At 41.7% G+C, this 17817-nt stretch overlaps 2 protein-coding genes across 4 annotated transcripts in view; both read left to right on the forward strand.

Moving 5' to 3' along the window:
* The window catches only part of ppm1da (protein phosphatase, Mg2+/Mn2+ dependent, 1Da), a 28464-nt gene extending 17944 nt beyond the window's left edge, over window positions 1-10520 (forward strand). Inside the window, exons 2-6 of the mRNA XM_060944022.1 lie at window positions 6562-6790; window positions 6920-7044; window positions 7186-7367; window positions 8190-8426; window positions 8550-10520. Coding sequence (XP_060800005.1) covers window positions 6562-6790; window positions 6920-7044; window positions 7186-7367; window positions 8190-8426; window positions 8550-8918 — 1142 coding nt within the window. The 3' untranslated portion in view covers window positions 8919-10520. The remainder of the gene's footprint in view (window positions 1-6561; window positions 6791-6919; window positions 7045-7185; window positions 7368-8189; window positions 8427-8549) is intronic.
* A 5547-nt stretch (window positions 10521-16067) lies between these two features.
* Window positions 16068-17817, forward strand: part of brip1 (BRCA1 interacting helicase 1) — a 77254-nt gene continuing 75504 nt past the window's right edge. For 2 of the 3 annotated variants that reach the window (XM_060944023.1, XM_060944025.1), the window contains exon 1: window positions 16098-16116. The gene's annotated coding sequence lies outside the window, so the exon portion shown is untranslated. Of the gene's footprint in view, window positions 16133-17817 lie in introns of all 3 variants that reach the window. The other variant, XM_060944024.1, reaches the window with a different exon arrangement.

The raw sequence follows: 17817 nt of genomic DNA on the forward strand, positions 1-17817 counted from the left end.
ATTTTCACACAAGCTGTGAGACTGCATCTGTGCTACTCGAAACATTTACGCCTACATTTAACAATAGGAATTAGCATGCATCAATTGTTTAGCAGTGTTTAAAAAAAAAAAAAAAACCCACTCACTTGAAGAGCAAATGCTGCCATTATCATCCAGTATGTCCACGCTAGCTGGGCTAGGAGCTCCATCGCTTGGGCTGGGCATAGGGACTCCCATGTTGGATGCTTCCGATGTACTTGCTATAGGATCACGTTCACGGAGGCTGTCAAACCGTGCAAGCTTCGGCCTTTAGATGGATTCCACGTGTGACCAAATGTTTCATTAAATTTGACGTGTTCTCACTTTTGCACGAAAATGTCCTCAAACGTTTGTTGCACATGGAAGTTTCAACATCTTTTCTTGTAAAATAACCATACTTTGGAATGTTTTGCTTGAGACATCTTGACCTTTCTGCCTGCTGAGTGTGTAGGCCTACTGAATACGGTGCCGCTGTTAACAGTGAACACCAGAGGGCGCAGCTGTGTATTTTGTGGCACCAAAATTCATGTTGTATTTCGGACTGATTACTACCGTTGATGTTCGCCCCGGTGCCATACCTGTACCGAGTTTCGGTACCCAACCCTACTGCCAGATACGTTTTACAAAGTGAAATCAGCACATTAATACAGGTTTACGAAGCAGTAGTAATAACTTTTCCCAAACACTTCTTTCTCTGAAGCACTAAAGTGGCCTTTTTAATAAGGAAGGTACATACAAATGAATAAACCAAAATCACAGATGCACAACTAAACCAGTCTGTATACAAAAAAAAACAAACACCATTTACGGTCTGCATTAATAATATCAAGCTTTTCTATTTTGCGTCCATTGCATTGATGTAACAGATGTTATAAGTGTGCAAAACATTCAACCCTCAGCACTTGGCAGAAACTCAGACATTCCAATTTTATGGGAATATGTGGACAGTCAGTGTTTGTTCAAGAATCTGTTTACAATAAATACAGACATCACCATTTGCTGTATAACAATTTCAGAGTAAGTGTTTTTAGGAAATAAGGTTCAGTGCCTCCATTAGAAGACTAAACTAATTGGCTAACAGGCTCTTAAGAGCTATGACGTCACATCGTTTTACAGGACACTCATCATTCTTAGCTGTACTAAGATTTCATGATAATCACAGACTGGGCTGTTTTACACTTCTGTGCATGAGGATATGGAGAACCCATGGCCTAAAAGTTTAAGAAGCTTTGGGACCAAAAAGTTGCCGGTTTGATTCCCTGGATTAGCAGAAATGGCTGAAGTGCCCTTGAGCTAGGCACCCCAACTGCTTCCCAGGCTGCCCACTGCTGTGGGTATGTCAGGGTCCTATTGTATGTCGCTCTGGATAATGTAAATTACCCATTAATTAAATTCTAGGTTAAAAAAAAGGCATATTAAACAAAATGTGTTAAGTGGAAGTTATGAGGATACGACATGTGATTTTGGGGTTGTTTTGGACTTCAAATACTGCTCTACAGTTTTCTAGATTTACTTTATTGAAGTTAGTTACAGTGCCCTGCTCTGACCTCAAATGTCCTGAACATATTGGTGCCATAAATTGTAGAAGCATTTCATTATTGAATACCTTGAGAGTTTTACAGTACTTCAGAGTGGGACTTTATCTAGAGGGAAAGAACAATGACAGTTTAAAAAAAAAAAACTTGCAATCTTAATGAGATGTCTGACATGCTTTGGTCAAAACATTACAGGGGCAAAACAGCACAGCTCCCTTCTAAACAGCTGATTTGCTTGGCAGTGTCTTTAAATGATAGAGCCACTGCTTACCCCTCTTCCGCCAGCTAATCAGGTAGAACTTGCCTCATGAATATTTGCATCTAAAAGGCAGTTCTCAAGCCATGAGGGAAGAAACTCGGATAAAGAGGCAGGCTAATTCTACTGAGCTCTTGTGACATAGCATGGTAGTGTAGTAGTTAGTACTGTCAGCAAGAAGGTTCTGGGTTCAAGTCCAGTGGTGTGAGAATGCAGGCACTTACAGATGTATGCGTGGAGGAAGACAGATTGTAGAAAGTCAACAAAGCCAAATCAAGAGACTGGAATCAGGGTCAGGCAAACAACGTAGCATAGGCCCATGCAAGAAACAAGCCAAAAGCTACAAGGCTTAGTATGACCTGGTAGTAGAACAATACTTCACAAAGGTGTGTTTGTGAGGGGAGCTTATATGGAGGGACAGGTGATTGAGGAAATGAAAGCCAGCTGTGATTCAGTAGGCGGGAGGCAGAGGGCGCTGTGTTATGGGAATTGTAGTTCAGAGGGTCCATGTTTTGTAGTCTGCTGAGCTTCAGCAGGTTTACTGATAAGTGGCCAACGGGGCCTTTCTGTGCGGAGCTTGTATGTTGTGTACGTGGGTTTCCTCTGGGTGCTCCAGTTTCCCCCACAGTCCAAAGACATGTGGTTTGGTTAACATGGGGTAGCCATAGCCTGAGGTTGAGCTGAAGTGCCCTTGAGCAAGGCACCGAACCCCCAACTGCTCCCCGGGCACTGTAGCATAGCTGCCCACTGCTCTGGGTATGTGTGTGTGCTCATTGCTCACGTGTGTGTGTGTGTGTGTGTGTGTTTACTGCTTCAGATAGGTTAAATACAGAGGGGGAATTTCACTGTGCTTGAGTGTGCATGTGACAAATAAAGACTGCTTCTTCTTCTTAGAAAAGGGAGCTGAAACTGAACTGCTTGTTGAAGCACATGCTTATTGAAATAGGCAACTCACAAGAAATGGATTGGTTTTGTATTATTTCAGAGTTTGTAGGTTGGTAGGCACTCAGGTTACCCAAATGTAAGTTTTTTTCATAACCTGTCCCCTTGAAATGCTTCCACAGAATGTAAGACTTTTTGTAAGTTTTTTAAATTAAGTTGTTATATCGTGTATATACATTGGGTCTTCACTCGGGAGCCTATTAGAACAAGGTACCCGCGGGGTCTTAAAAACTTAAAAGTCTTAAATTTACTATTAGAAAATTAAGGCCTTGAAAAAGTATTGGATTTCGTTTGCAGGTCTTAAATTTTGTGCATCAAGTATTATTAAATACTTTTTAAATTTTTTTAAATATTTTAAAATACTTTTAAATATTTTAAATACTCATCTCATCTCATTATCTCTAGCCGCTTTATCCTTCTACAGGGTCGCAGGCAAGCTGGAGCCTATCCCAGCTGACTATGGGCGAAAGGCGGGGTACACCCTGGACAAGTCGCCAGGTCATCACAGGGCTGACACATAGACACAGACAACCATTCACACTCACATTCACACCTACGGTCAATTTAGAGTCACCAGTTAACCTAACCTGCATGTCTTTGGACTGTGGGGGAAACCGGAGCACCCGGAGGAAACCCACGCGGACACGGGGAGAACATGCAAACTCCGCACAGAAAGGCCCTCGCCGGCCCCGGGGCTCGAACCCAGGACCTTCTTGCTGTGAGGCGACAGCGCTAACCACTACACCACCGTGCCGCCCTATTTTAAATACTATTAAATTATTTTTCATTCTCATCCCTGGCTGTAGCAATATTGTTGTAATAAAACCGCACAGGGGTGCACCCCCAGATGTGTGCATGTTTGCGTACACTCTTTGCACCATTATTGTTATGTTGAGAGATTGCAGCTGATATTTGTAGAGCTTATTGTTCATTAAAGTTATTTATAAGCTTGATTTGATTGATTTATTTTCTGATATTTCATTCATATGCATGCCAGGAAAGGTGCGACGTTGGTCTTAAATTTCATTTACAGTGGTCTTAAAAATGTCTTAAAAAGTCTTAAATTTCAGATTCAAAATCCTGGGGGTACCCTGTAGAAAGAAGACGGAAGCAAACCAAAGTATGATCTTCTTAAAAAATGTTCATTATGATAGCAGCTACATTATTGGTGTAAAGCCTTGCAGTTTGAATGTACAGATAGAGAACCAGTCAAAAGTTTGGACACACCTTCTAATTCAATGTCTTTTTTCTTTATTTGTATTAATTAAAAGTCACTTCATGTCTTAAAGTAATGATTGGATGTTGTTTCTCTTTACTTAGCTGAGCGGTTCTTGACATAATATGGATTAATACAGTTGTCCCTGGTGAAAAATAAATGTGCTAAGTGTACTAAAATTTAGCATACTTTTGTGTACTTGAAGCCACACTAATCATCAATATACTTCAAGTGTGTTTATGATTAGTTAACTTGAGGCATGCTATTTTGGAAAAACTAATTTTGTACTAAATATATTTTAATTGTAATTAAATTGTAGAAAAGTGCAACTTGAAGTGTATTTAGTGTACTTTTATGTGCTAAAGTGGAAGTATATGACTTTATGTACTAATATATGCTTAATTAGTACTTTGTTTGTATTATAAGTACCTTAAAAATTAGTACACTTTAGAAATTACACATAACTTTCACTTAAAGTATATTTTAGTACAATATATTTCTATAGACCCCTTCGCATGTTTGTAAACAAACCGACTGTTGCCAGGATGCACGCACAGCCTGGACTCAGAAACAATGGCGCTGCTCATAGACCGGCATTATGAGCTGTCAGATTATGCAAAACAATTGTCGTTACAGGATCGAGAATGCTACATAAATAAGTTAACTCTAACAAGTGGACATCGCCTACCGGATCCGTATTTAATTAAAGAGTGGACGGACGATGTTAGTAAGTTCCCTGGTATACAGTACAATGGCCAGATATATACTCGTACCTTATTGACCAGACTTCAGTGTACACCCACAAAAAACTTCATGCCTACAAGTCTTTAGACGCATATGATTGTTATGATGGCACAAAATCTGGACTGCTTGAGTCAAGCGAGACCTCTCCTACAAACAAAATTGCATGCAAAGCTAAGTTAACATGCTAACAATATTCATTACATTGTGTAACTATGACCCAGCTAATCAGACAAACGTTACCAAAGTATTTTGCTACATCAATAAACGAAGACTAGAAAGAATAAAAAAGAAAGATTTAATAAATAGCCTGATCTTACCTGTGATGAAGTGGGTGCTGCAAACCCATGCATAGTGCTTTCATCCCAGTCTACACGTTTGATGGCTTGTAGCCATAGACGTCGGCGATTTTTTTGGAATGGGTGAGATCCTGCTGGAATTCTGTACATTTTAACCCCATCACTGCTACGATTCTGACACCCGACAACACAACAACTAGGCATTTCTTCCAAATATTTCTTCTCGTCTCTACCGTCGCTGAGTCTTTTTTGGGTCCAGGCTGCGCGCGCAATTTCCTCTTACGTATGAATGATGTTTACTGCGAAGGGGTCTATAAAGTGTAATATAGTATAATTATTTTAAAGTGTGTTAGCGTGAAAGCGTGATGTTAGTATACTTTTTATATATTTCCAAAAAGTACAATTTGTGTAAGTACATTTTCAATATACTATTGAAAATATGAATATACTTTAAATACAATAAAGTACTTTTTTTTTTTCGCCAGGGGTGGAAAAGGGCTATTTACTTTCTTGTTATTATTTACTATTTACTGTTTGACCTCAAACACATTAAGAAAGCAAGAAATTGCACTAATTAACTTTTGACGAGGCACAGCTGTTAATTGAAAAGCATTCCAGGTGACTACCTCATGAAGCTGGTTAAGATAATGCCAATAGTGTGCAAAGCACCATCAAGGTAAACAGTGGCTACTCTGAATAATCTAAAACAGGAAACATATTTTGTTTTGCTTTTTAAACACTTTTTGTTTGTTTGTTTGTTTCCCGCATAATTCCAAATGTTCTTTCATAGTTTTGATGTCTTCATTAGTGTTCTACGATGTAGAAAATAGTCAAAATATCGAAAAACCTATGAATGAGTAGGGGTGTCCAAACTTTTGACTGATACTGTATGTGCAAAACATCATAATGATGTATTTCTAGAAATAAATTCTTGTTTATTTCTCAAATATCTGGCTTTGCAGGAAAGGAAACCAGCTCGAAACTGGCTTGTTACATTTTAATTTATAGCTGCCAGGATGCTAGAATGCTATTATAGGATAGGTGGTTGTTATCTCATCTCATCTCATCTCATCTCATTATCTCTAGCCGCTTTATCCTGTTCTACAGGGTCGCAGGCAAGCTGGAGCCTATCCCAGCTGACTACGGGCCAAAGGCGGGGTACACCCTGGACAAGTCGCCAGATCATCACAGGGCTGACACATAGACACAGACAACCATTCACACCTACGGTCAATTTAGAGTCACCAGTTAACCTAACCTGCATGTCTTTGGACTGTGGGGGAAACCGGAGCACCCGGAGGAAACCCACGCGGACACAAGGAGAACATGCAAACTCCGCACAGAAAGGCCCTCGCCAGCCACGGGGCGACAGCGCTAACCACTACACCACCGTGCCGCCCTGGTTGTTATTATAATTATTATTATTATTATTATTATTAACAACGATATCACCCAAATAAACTAACAAGATATATGAAGTAGGGCTCAGCGTTTGACTTGGTCTTGTTTATAATTTCTGACGCTAAATGGGATGTGTGTTCTTGATTCTTGCAGCGGAGTGGCCGAGGACAGCGACTGGCCTCCCTAGCACATCCGGAACGACTGCAAGCGTTGTTGTGATTCGCCGTGATCGCGTGTATGTGGCCCATGTTGGAGACTCTGCTGTGGTTTTAGGGGTGCAGGACAGTCCGTCTGATGAGGTGCTTCGAGCAGAAGAAATCACACAGGATCACAAACCTGAGCTACCCAAAGAGAGGAAAAGAATCGAGGGACTGGGAGGGAGGTGAGCCTTGGACACACTCGCACTCTTTTTCATTGATGTGAAGTTTGAAGTCATTCTAAGAGTTAGTTGGAGGAATAAAGCTAGGATTGTTGCTGTTAAAACCTTTGACTTGTTCCTTACGTGTTTCAGTGTGATTAAAAAATCTGGGGTGAATCGAGTTGTGTGGAAGAGACCCAGGCTCACTCACAACGGACCAGTCAGAAGAAGCACAGTCATTGATCAGATTCCTTTCCTCGCTGTAGCTCGAGCTTTAGGTGAGTTTGGGAATGCTGAATAAATGCTGACCTAGTCTTGGTATTCCTGATAACAAGGACAGTCTTCATCATTTGTAAAAATTTAAACATCAAAACAGTCTAATTGTGTCAATCTGGTTTTGGCAATGTATGTTTTTCCAGGTGACCTGTGGAGTTATGACTTCTACAGTGGAGAGTTTGTAGTGTCACCTGAGCCTGATACTGCTGTTATCAAGTTGGATCTAAAACGGCACCGCTACATCATCTTGGGCAGCGATGGTCTTTGGAACATGGTTTCACCACAAGAAGCAGTATCCATGTGTCAGGAGACTGATAGGGCCAAGGTGAGATTGTTTATTAGCAGATTCAGGCTTTCGTCTAAACCGGGGAACAGGGGTGCTGCGCCCTCTTACCGAAATGCCGATTGAACCCCAAGTCACACTAAGACCATGCACTTATGCTACTGCACAACATGCAATCTTTCTCAAAACGATCTTTTCTCCGTGAAAACATCCCAGCAACACCACGTGACAATGTGCCTGATCATCAAATATGTTATAATTACTCCAAAAATATTCCAATCATAGTAGATAACACCGCCAGACGGTGCAAAAACAATCTGAATTGGCGTTTTCCAGACTGAGACGCCATGTTGTTTAGTTGTTTACTTGTCGCGGCTGCTCTCGCAAGATTTGATATGGGTTACGTACAAGGTCAGCTGACGTGTAGAGCGAGATTTCTCGAGACTGAATGACCTTTCACCCACTGGCGCGGGAGCTTTTGACAGAAGTAGTTCGCGAGTTGTTTTTGTTGACACTTGGGCATTTAAAGATGTCGTCCCGCGGCACGAAACGGAAGAAAGCCAAAGACTGTCCGGGGCAGAAGAAGATTACTTCTTTCTTTTTCAATGTTGACAAACAATTTGTTACAATTTCCCTCTCAGATAGCCTCAGAATGTCCCATTGTAGCCTCAACGGGACCCCCCCCGGTCGCTTCGCTCCCTCGCCATGGTGAGCGCCCTCATACTAAAGTTTTCTAGAAAAACCCCTGAGATTGTTTGTGATGCGTTTTTATTATTATTATTATTATTATTATTATTAATACTGTGAGGTTCTTTGTTTTTTTGTTACTGAAGGTAAGAATTTGTACTTTACATGTGCCCACAGACTAAGTGCCAAGACACAAGAGAAAATGTTTGTAGTGCTCAGGAACTGGTGAACCATGCCCTTCAAAGATGGAGTCAGCGCTTGCTTCGTGCCGACAACACTAGCGCCATAGTCATTTGTTTGGAGCCAGTAGGGACGTTTTCTGAACCTTTGCCCCCATATGAAGTTGTGTACAACCTGCATGGAGCAAAGTCATGCTCTTCTACAGAGTCTCCATCCAGCACTTCACGCATTCAGGTTCGTATCACTTCTATTGTCAGAAACTGCAGACAAAGCTACCTAATAGACTTTATGTACATTAGACACATCATGCTCTAAATGACGAACCCTCAATATGCATTTGGTTAACGTTTTTCATAGGAGAAAGACGTGTCTTCTCCTGGTTGTGAACTGGAATTGTTGGGCCACCGAAATGCTGACAGTGGGACGAGTGGGTCTGAATTATCAAAGTCTGACTTTCCGAGCAAAGATCTCAGTGATAAGAGCTTGAACAGCGGTAAGAATAGTGACATAGTGCCAACCGGCAAACGGATGCTGGAGGATCTGTCCATCCCTGCAGGAAAGAGGGCACGCCGTAGTCTTCCTCACAGCCACGCTTCCTCATGCACTACTCGTCGGAGGTACAGTGAGCGTCCGTCTCTACGACGTGGGAGCAAAAACCAGAAGCAGTCCAACAAAGTACAAGGTCTCTTACAGGAGCACGGAAATGCTACTGTATGTGTTTGCTAACGTTCGTCTTGTCGGATGGTCACAAACTCCAATTAAGTTCTAATAAGCTACTGAGGAAACAGGCTCTACAGTTAGAAGGCAAAAATATAAGAATGGATTGATTTTAAGAGTAAAGCCAGCATGACAATGCAATATAGTGTACTGCTTTTCATCTGGCATATTGTGGTAAACCTGTCGTGTTCCAATTTTTTTCCGGGTCATGTAAAATAACGGAGGGTCTGTTAAACGCCCCAAATTTGTGTGTCGCTTGTCACCTTCTCTACAGTGTTTATGTTCAATCTTGTAATGCTGCAGTCCAATCACCGACACGTTTTTTTGGCCTTGTGCGTACTTGGGGCTCAGACACTTTATGTTGAAGAATTCCTGCTGTCTTCCATTCGTCGTACTGGAAGGATCGTGTGAAAAATTCAACAGAAGAATGCATATCTTCCGGGAAGATATTTCTCCTTGCAGATGACGTGTACATATTCCAAAGAACAATTTTAAAGAGTGACATTTTACTTTGAGCAATTCAATAGTCTATGTATTTTTATACACTTTGTTTTACAGAACAAAGAAGGCACCAGTTTGTACTAGCATGGAATCTTAACCTCTTGTCACTATGTATGATCTTACCTCGTCAAACAAGCAAGAAATATATACACGTCAAAGTTTTAAATACATATTAGCATTATACAGCATCTCATTTCCAGATTAATGTTTGTTAAATTAGGTTTTTATTTTTAAAGTTGGGTTTTTTTTCCCTATCTGTGAGACTTTCATGTGCAACTTAAGGTGCTGCTATGTTTAACCAGGTCAATAAAAAAACTTGATAAACTAAATTAAAATGTGTTGACTTGCCACCCGATGTCTTGTGGTATACAAGTAGAGGTAAACAAGGTTTTCAAAGTGACCAGCTCTCATCTCAATACACAAAAAAAAAACCTTTAATAAACTCCTTAGCAGAGCTGCAATGTTCAGGATATAACTAACTAGCTAACGTTTAGTCTCCTTAGCTAGCTAGCGATCATTACCTACTAGCTAACACAGCTATAGTTTGCTGCCTAGCCCAATCTGCCAGCTAAAACAAGTAGTTCTGTTATAAGCCACCAAACTAACAAACGCCACTAGCTAACAAATGTGTCATTCGATACCTAACTAGAGTCATGGTTCATTCAGGTGATTGTAGTCTACAGACGGAACTTGGTAGGGGAAACGCTCATGTGAGCCATTTGTTGTCACGACAACCTGAAGTACTGAGAAGCCTTTAAGGCTACATCCACACGACAACGGCAACGAGATGTTATTTAAAAAAATATCGCGTCCACATGGGCAACGATCAGTAAAATATCAGGTCCATATGGCAACGCAACGCTTGCTGAAAAAGATGCAATACACATGCCACACCTCTAGGGGCGCTGTAAGACGGTCCCTTCGGAGACACCAGAACAATAGAAGAAGTAAGGACGCATGCGCATAAACTATTATGTGTGAGACTTCATATTAGCCACAAAGTCAGAAAAATCTGTTCGTAAAATTACATTATAATGACCAAATACAATGAAAAGTATTTTTCCAGTCTCACCTGTGAAAGGTAATCCCATGTGATCTCGTTTGGACGGTAAACCTGTTGGTACAGTTAAACGCAGCACATGAATGAGGCATCTTTATTCTCCGCTTTGACCCATCCAATATGGCGGCGAGGATGACGTATGATTCTACGCGGAAGGCGGCGTCTTTAATGGTCCGGAATAAATTGAATGCTACACGTTGATGGATTCATTTGTTCTTCTACGCCCTTTTTGAGGAATGTATTGTAGGACTTAAACCAACATCTGAAGAGGTGAGATCGCTCCTTTTTTTCCCTATTTTTGCTGGCGGGATTGACTCTGCCCTAAGGGCTATTTTCTCTCTCTCTCTCTCTCTCTCTCTCTCTCTCTCTCTCTCACTTTGCACCATTACACAATAAATATTCACAGTGAAAATATTTTGTAAGCGCGTTTCATGAACCAAGTTATAGGATTTGTTGACAACTCGCATCGAGTTCGTTACACTTCTACCTGGCGTGAAGCACTCACAGTCATGTGGTTGTGACGTCATCGTAAACAAATCCGTTCTACTCGTCCAGACGACTTCGCAACGGCAACGTTGCCAGATCTTTCCACTCTGGAACCCGTTCTCAAAAGATTGCATTTTGGGGCACCCAAAACGCCGGTGCCGTGTGGACGCCAGGCCGAAACGATTAACAATTGTATCGGATTCACCTGAATCCGTTGCCGTGTGGACAGGGCCTAAGGGTATTTCTCAACTGTCCTGTTTGAATTGAACTGATGGACATACTGATATTCTGACTGCTGTTATTCAAATATATATCTATAAATATACCAATATATGTACAGTACCAGTCAAATGTTTGGATACACCTTCTAATGCAATGTTTTTTTTTTTTTTTTTTTTTTTTATTCATTAAAAGTCACTTTGATGTTGTTTCTCTACTTAGTTGAGCAGCTCTTGACATAATATGGATAACTACAGTTGTGGAACAGGGCTATTTACTGTCTATTATTTACTATTTGATCTCAAACGCATTAAGAAGGCAAAAAATTGCAAGATAATGCCAATAGTGTACAAAGCGTCAAGGTAAACGCTGGCTACTTTGAAGAATTGAAAATCTCATCTCATTATCTCTCGCCGCTTTATCCTGTTCTACAGGGTCGCAGGCAAGCTGGAGCCTATCCCAGCTGACTACAGGCGAAAGGCGGGGTACACCCTGGACAAGTCGCCAGGTCATCACAGGGCCGACACATAGACACAGACAACCATTCACACTCATTTCACACCTACGGTCAATTTAGAGTCACCAGTTAACCTAACCTGCATGTCTTTGGACTGTGGGGGAAACCGGAGCACCCGGAGGAAACCCACGCGGACACGGGGAGAACATGCAAACTCCGCACAGAAAGGCCCTCGTAGGCCACGGGGCTCGAACCCAGACCTTCTTGCTGTGAGGCAACAGCGCTAACCACTACACCACCGTGCCGCCCCTAATTTGGTTTTTAACTTTTTGTTTGTTTACCACATAATTCCATATACATTCCAAATGTTATTTCGTAGTTTTTGATGGCTTCAGTATTGTTCTACAATGTGGAAAATAGTCAAAATACAGAAAAACCTCTGAATGAGTAGGGGTGTCCAAACTTCTGACTGCTACTGTTGTATACTTTTATTTATATAAAAAACGGAAACTAGAATGCCTAGTTTAGCGCTTAGTTTGAACACAGTTATCAACCACTGCATTCATGTTTGCCTGTGAATACTATGACTATAAACATTAATTAAAATTAACATTTCTGGAAAATACATTAGACTTCAGTTTTTTTCCACACCATAGGTTATTTCACAACTCTTGTATTTCCTGCTCTGTGTTTGTTTGTCACCAAAATAATTGGTGCGTCTGTGGACTAATGAAACTCCCCAAAGCACAGAGGTCATTTTAATGAACCACGTTAAGATCAGATCATTTCCAGGTGAAATTTGCCATATCATCAACCCTGATTGATTTGCTTGATTTATCTGTGTGTGTATTTTGTAACAAATGTATTGCTCACTCCATTGCATCTCTTAACACTGGTCCTTTAATGTAGTTGATATGCAGATATTAAAAATGTAGCTATTATTATTATTATTATTATTATTATTATTATTATTATTATTTCCAGCACATACTTTGGATTCTTTTGCTTTTCTTTTGAAATGTTCTTCTCTTTCTTAGGACCTGAATATTTTTTCCAGGTTTTTCTTAATTTGCTATTATTTCTATTTCTTCTGCTTCTTATCATTATTATTTTAAGAAGCCAAGCCAAACCAAGAAGCCTTTATTTTTCACACATACACTCAAGCACAGACTTAAGCACACAGTGGAATTTAACCTCTGCATTTAACTCATCTGAAGCAGTGAGCACACACACATATCCAGAGCAGTGGGCAGCTATGCTACAGCACCCGGGGACCAGTTGTGGGTTAAGTGCCCTGGCTCAAGGGCACTTCAGCCCAACCTCAGGTCATGGTTGCCCCATGTTAACCTAACGGCATGCCTTTGAATTGTGGGGGAAACTGGCGCACCCAGAGGAAACCCACGCAGACAGGGAGAACATACAAACTCCTCTTCTAATCAGCCCAACAGTGGCACTGTAGTGCATAGTTTTACATTTTGGCCAATATCAGTGTCAAAATTTATGCTCATTCATCACTTTTTCTTTGCCTAAATGCACAGTTTAAAGTCAAACCAAACCCAAAAATCAGTGCCATTTGCCAATCATGGCAAGTGCCTTTATACCCCCCCCCACATGTTTAAATTAAAAATAAAACTTTTAACAATTTATTCATTTTAAAAACTATGATGTTGCTAAAAAAAAAAAAAAAATAGGGGTACAGTTTAAATCCTACTGATTCTTTGGGTTCTCCCAAACGAAAAAGCCTCAAGAACAATTTAGCTCCGCCCATGGAGATTTTTAGCTAATTTGTGTATAATGAAAAACTACTTTTGCAAACCAATCCTAGGATTTTTGTCCTATGTTAACAAAGCTAGTGTAAAATTACTCAGGACGGTTTAAACCTCCATAATTATCAAAAGCAGGTCGGTATTTTTAAACAATATGGCCACCACAAGCTGATCAATTCTCGTGAAGCAGAGCCTAATTTATTCAAACTGTTGTAACTCGTGATCGCATGGATTCACACAAACAATGAAAGGCCTGTTTTACACATGAGAAGATTCTGAGGATGATTCCAGAATATTGGGTGTGGCCGTGCATAGTGGGTTCACGTTTGTGAACTAGTCCCAGAATTTTTTTTGGAAAATTGGTGGCAAATTACTTGGAGTCTGAACCTCAACAAATATAAAAAAATGTTGAGGTTTGTAAACAACATAGCCACTGCAGGCCATTCAAATATTGCAAGGCATAACTTAATTCACTCAAACAACTATAATGCATTTCATTTACAGTGATTTGCACAAGTTTGAAAGCCTTATTCAGGACTAAAGTCTGAGGTGTGGATATCTACAGGGGCAGGGTGAGGTTCACATAACTATTTCTCAGGCTCCGAAAGTCTGATCATGCTGAAATTTGGTGTATTGCATTGCTGTGCTAATCTGCGAAGAGCTTTTTATTGCTAACCTGGTTACTTCAGAAACGTAGCTGCCGTCTGCCAATCAGCTTGCAGTATGTACTTCACAGTGTTAGCATTGAGCTACCATCACAAAACATGAACAGTATGTTTTAGTGTTCTATGCAACTTGGTAAGAATTAGCCACTAGGGGTATTATTTGTAAAGGGTGTTTGGCAAGACTGCTGCTTGTGGCTATATAATATTTTATTTTTTATGTTAATATTTTGTCAGAAATTATTTTGATATGTAACTATTGATAATTATTGGACCCTGTTGTTGTATCATTATTGTACAGAAAAGAACAGTGAAGAAAGAAAAATAAATTGTGGATCCTGAAGTTTCACAAGATGTAATGTTGAGTTGGGCCATAAATCTTTAATGTATGCAAAGCATAATAAAATGTGTGGATGCACAATACTATTAGTGGTACAAAATCGGGCTGAGGATGCAGATTGGGTAGTTGCATTACACGGCTGAGAAACTAATAAAATGTCAATAATCCAATCCTTTTATATTAATGAACTTTGCTATTCTATCCATCCATCATCTGTAGCCACTTATCCTGCCCTACAGGTTCGCAGGCAAGCTGGAGCCTATCCCAGCTGACTATGGGTGAGAGGCGGGGTACATCCTGGACAAGTCACCAGGTCATTGCAGGGCTGATACAGAGACAAACAACCATTCACACCTACAGTCAATTTAGAGCCACCGATTAACCGGAGCACCTGGAGGAAACTCATGCGGACAGGGGGAGAAAATGCAAACTCCAGACAGAAAGGCCCTCGCCGGCCGCTGGGCTCGAACCCAGGACCTTCTTACTGTGAGGCGACAGTACTAACCACTACACCACCATGCCGCCCGAATTACCCATCCATCCAGCCGTTATCTGTAGCCGCTTATCCTGTCCTACAGGGTCACAGGCAAGCTGGAGCCTATCCCAGCTGACTATGGGTGAGAGGTGGGGTACACCCTGGTCATCACAGGGCTGACACAGATACAAACAACCATTCACACCTACGGTCAATTTAGAGTCACCAGTTAACCTAACCTACATGTCTTTGGACTGTGGGGGAAAACGGAGCACCCAGAGGAAACCCACACAGACACGGGGAGAACATGCAAACTCCACACAGAAACATCCTCACCGGCCGCTGGGCTCGAACCCAGGACCTTCTTGCTGTGAGGCGACAGTGCTAACCACTACACCAACGTGCCCCCCGAATTACACATCCATCCATCCATCCATCTGTTATCTGTAGCTGTTTTATCCTGTCCTACAGGGTCGCAGGCAAGCTGGAGCCTATCCCAGCTGACTACGGGCGAAAGGCGGGGTACACCCTGGACAAGTCGCCAGGTCATCACAGGGCTGACACATAGACACAGACAACCATTCACACTCACATTCACACCTACAGTCAATTTAGAGCCACCAGTTAGCCTAACCTGGTGTAGTGGCTAGCACTGTCGCCTCACAGCAAAAAGGTCCTGGGTTCGAGCCCAGCAACCGATGAGGGCCTTTCTGTGTGGAGTTTGCATGTTCTCCCCATGTCTGCGTGGGTTTCCTCCGGGTGCTCCGGTTTCCCCCACAGTCCAAAGACATGCAGGTTAGGTTAACTGGTGGCTCTAAATTGACCGTAGGTGTGAATGTGAGTGTGTATGGTTGTTTGTCTCTGTGTTAACCCTGCGATGACCCGGTGACATGTCCAGGGTGTACCACGCCTTTCGCCCGTAGTCAGCTGGGATAGGCTCCAGCTTGCCTGCGACCCTGTAGGACAGGATAAGCGGCTACAGATAATGGATGGATGATCATCGCTGAATAATTACCCTGAGCATAGAATAGAAAGTTTAATTTCTGTAAGGCGAGCTTTTATTTTGAAGTAAATCTGTTCCAATCGACCTGGAAAAATTAAAGCTGCAAAATTCACGCCGGTTCACTGATAGTTAACGCATCGCGTACCGGAAGTACCAGTGAATATGATTTGTAGAACAGACATTGGTCATTAACCGGAAGTCGGACAGTGTTCGTAGCGTGGCGGGAATTTCATTTTGGGTGTGTACAGAGCGCAGTGAGTTCATTATTTGATCAGTTTGACTAAATGCATTGTCTTTTTAAAGGAGGCATAAAGGTAAAGAGCGCCTCTGTTGGTGTTACATGTTAAAGTGTGCAGTTATAGACCACACAAGGGATATTTTAGCTAGTGTGTTTGCTAATAGCCCACATCTGCTTCAGCGAATTAGCATCAGTTTTAACAAACTGAAATGGTCATGGTGTTTATTGATGATCGCAGGCGTCTGAATTACAAATGAGTTCTAATTAAAGTTGATGTCTTCAAAACTAATCCACAAATTTTACTCGGAAAAACTGATACGGGTTTTTGTAAGCCGGTTCTCTTCAAGTGGTTGAATACGGAATGAGTGTCTTGTTGTACATGAAGTGCACTATATAGGGCGCGAGCTGCTGTTATTTCTTTATACTCTGTAGGGCGCCTACGGAGGGAACACTTACGCTACGTTCACACTGCAAGGCTTAATGCTCAATTCCGATTTTTTTGTGAGGTCGTTCACATTAACAAATATATGCGACTTGTATGTGATCCTCAGTATGAACGAAAAGCGACCTAAAAGTGTTCCGCATGCGCATTGCAGGATACGACGACGTCACACGCAGTGAGCATGGCCAGTGTTTACGGAAGTAAAACCGCCCGGTTGCGGTATGACCCATCCAATCTAGCTTGAATAGCTGCATCCCCCCAAATGGAAATCAGCTCCCTAACCTCTGCGTCCTTCCATTGAGAAGATTCAGAACCTTCACAGCCCGAAGCGTCCCTCGCATTGATGTCATGCGCAGGGGCGCAGATACGGTTTTTGAACTGGGGGGGGGACAAAGCTGCCAGCAAATCAACCCCGATATGCCTGTCAAACTTGTTGTGGGTTACCATAGCAACCAAGCTCGAGCTCGCAACCTGTGCAGTCTGCGCAGCTCAACCAACCGAATATCAGTCTTTGTTTTATGTGAGTTGTTGCAACTATGTATACACTGCTGTGCACCTCAATAAACCGAATGGTAATTAGTCTTTTGATTTTTCCGTGAGGTTTGCCTTATGCAAAGAAAGACAGCATAGACGTTTTTTCCTCCCTATAAGTGGGGGGGACCGAGCGAGGTGAATTTAAATCTGGGTGGGACGAGTCCCCCCCTCTATCCGCGCCCGTGGTCATGCGCCATGTTGTTGTAACTTTTTTTGAGAGACCCGCCGCCTACTTCAGCGCAGAATAGTAACGTTTGTGGCTTGTTGATGACGTGTAAGTCGGATGAATGCGACCTGGCGGTTCAGACTGAAGTCGCATATGAAAAGAGCGGATAGGAATTGGAATTAGGACCACATATCCAAACGGCCTGGGTCGGATTTGAAAAAATCGGATCTGTGTCGTTCATATTGTCAATAAAAGATCGGATTTGAGTCACTTCAGCCTGCAGTGTGAACGTGGGATGATGCCATTTACATTGTAACGTCACTATTATGCGTCGCGACGATTTAATAGCGCGTGGGAATTTAAACGATTAAGCGACACTGATGTAGTTTCTGTTCTGGATGTGCAGGAACTGTTGTGTGTATATTTTGGCATTGCACAATTGTGAAGCCTTTCTGTCATAACTTATGGACCTTTTAATTACTGAAAATATTAGTGAAATCTTTATCTCAACTTGGAATAATGTAGTTGAAAAACATTAATGTGTACATGATTAATATTT

Source organism: Neoarius graeffei, chromosome 17 (genome assembly GCF_027579695.1).
Source record: "Neoarius graeffei isolate fNeoGra1 chromosome 17, fNeoGra1.pri, whole genome shotgun sequence".
NCBI classification, from domain to species: Eukaryota; Metazoa; Chordata; class Actinopteri; order Siluriformes; family Ariidae; genus Neoarius; species Neoarius graeffei.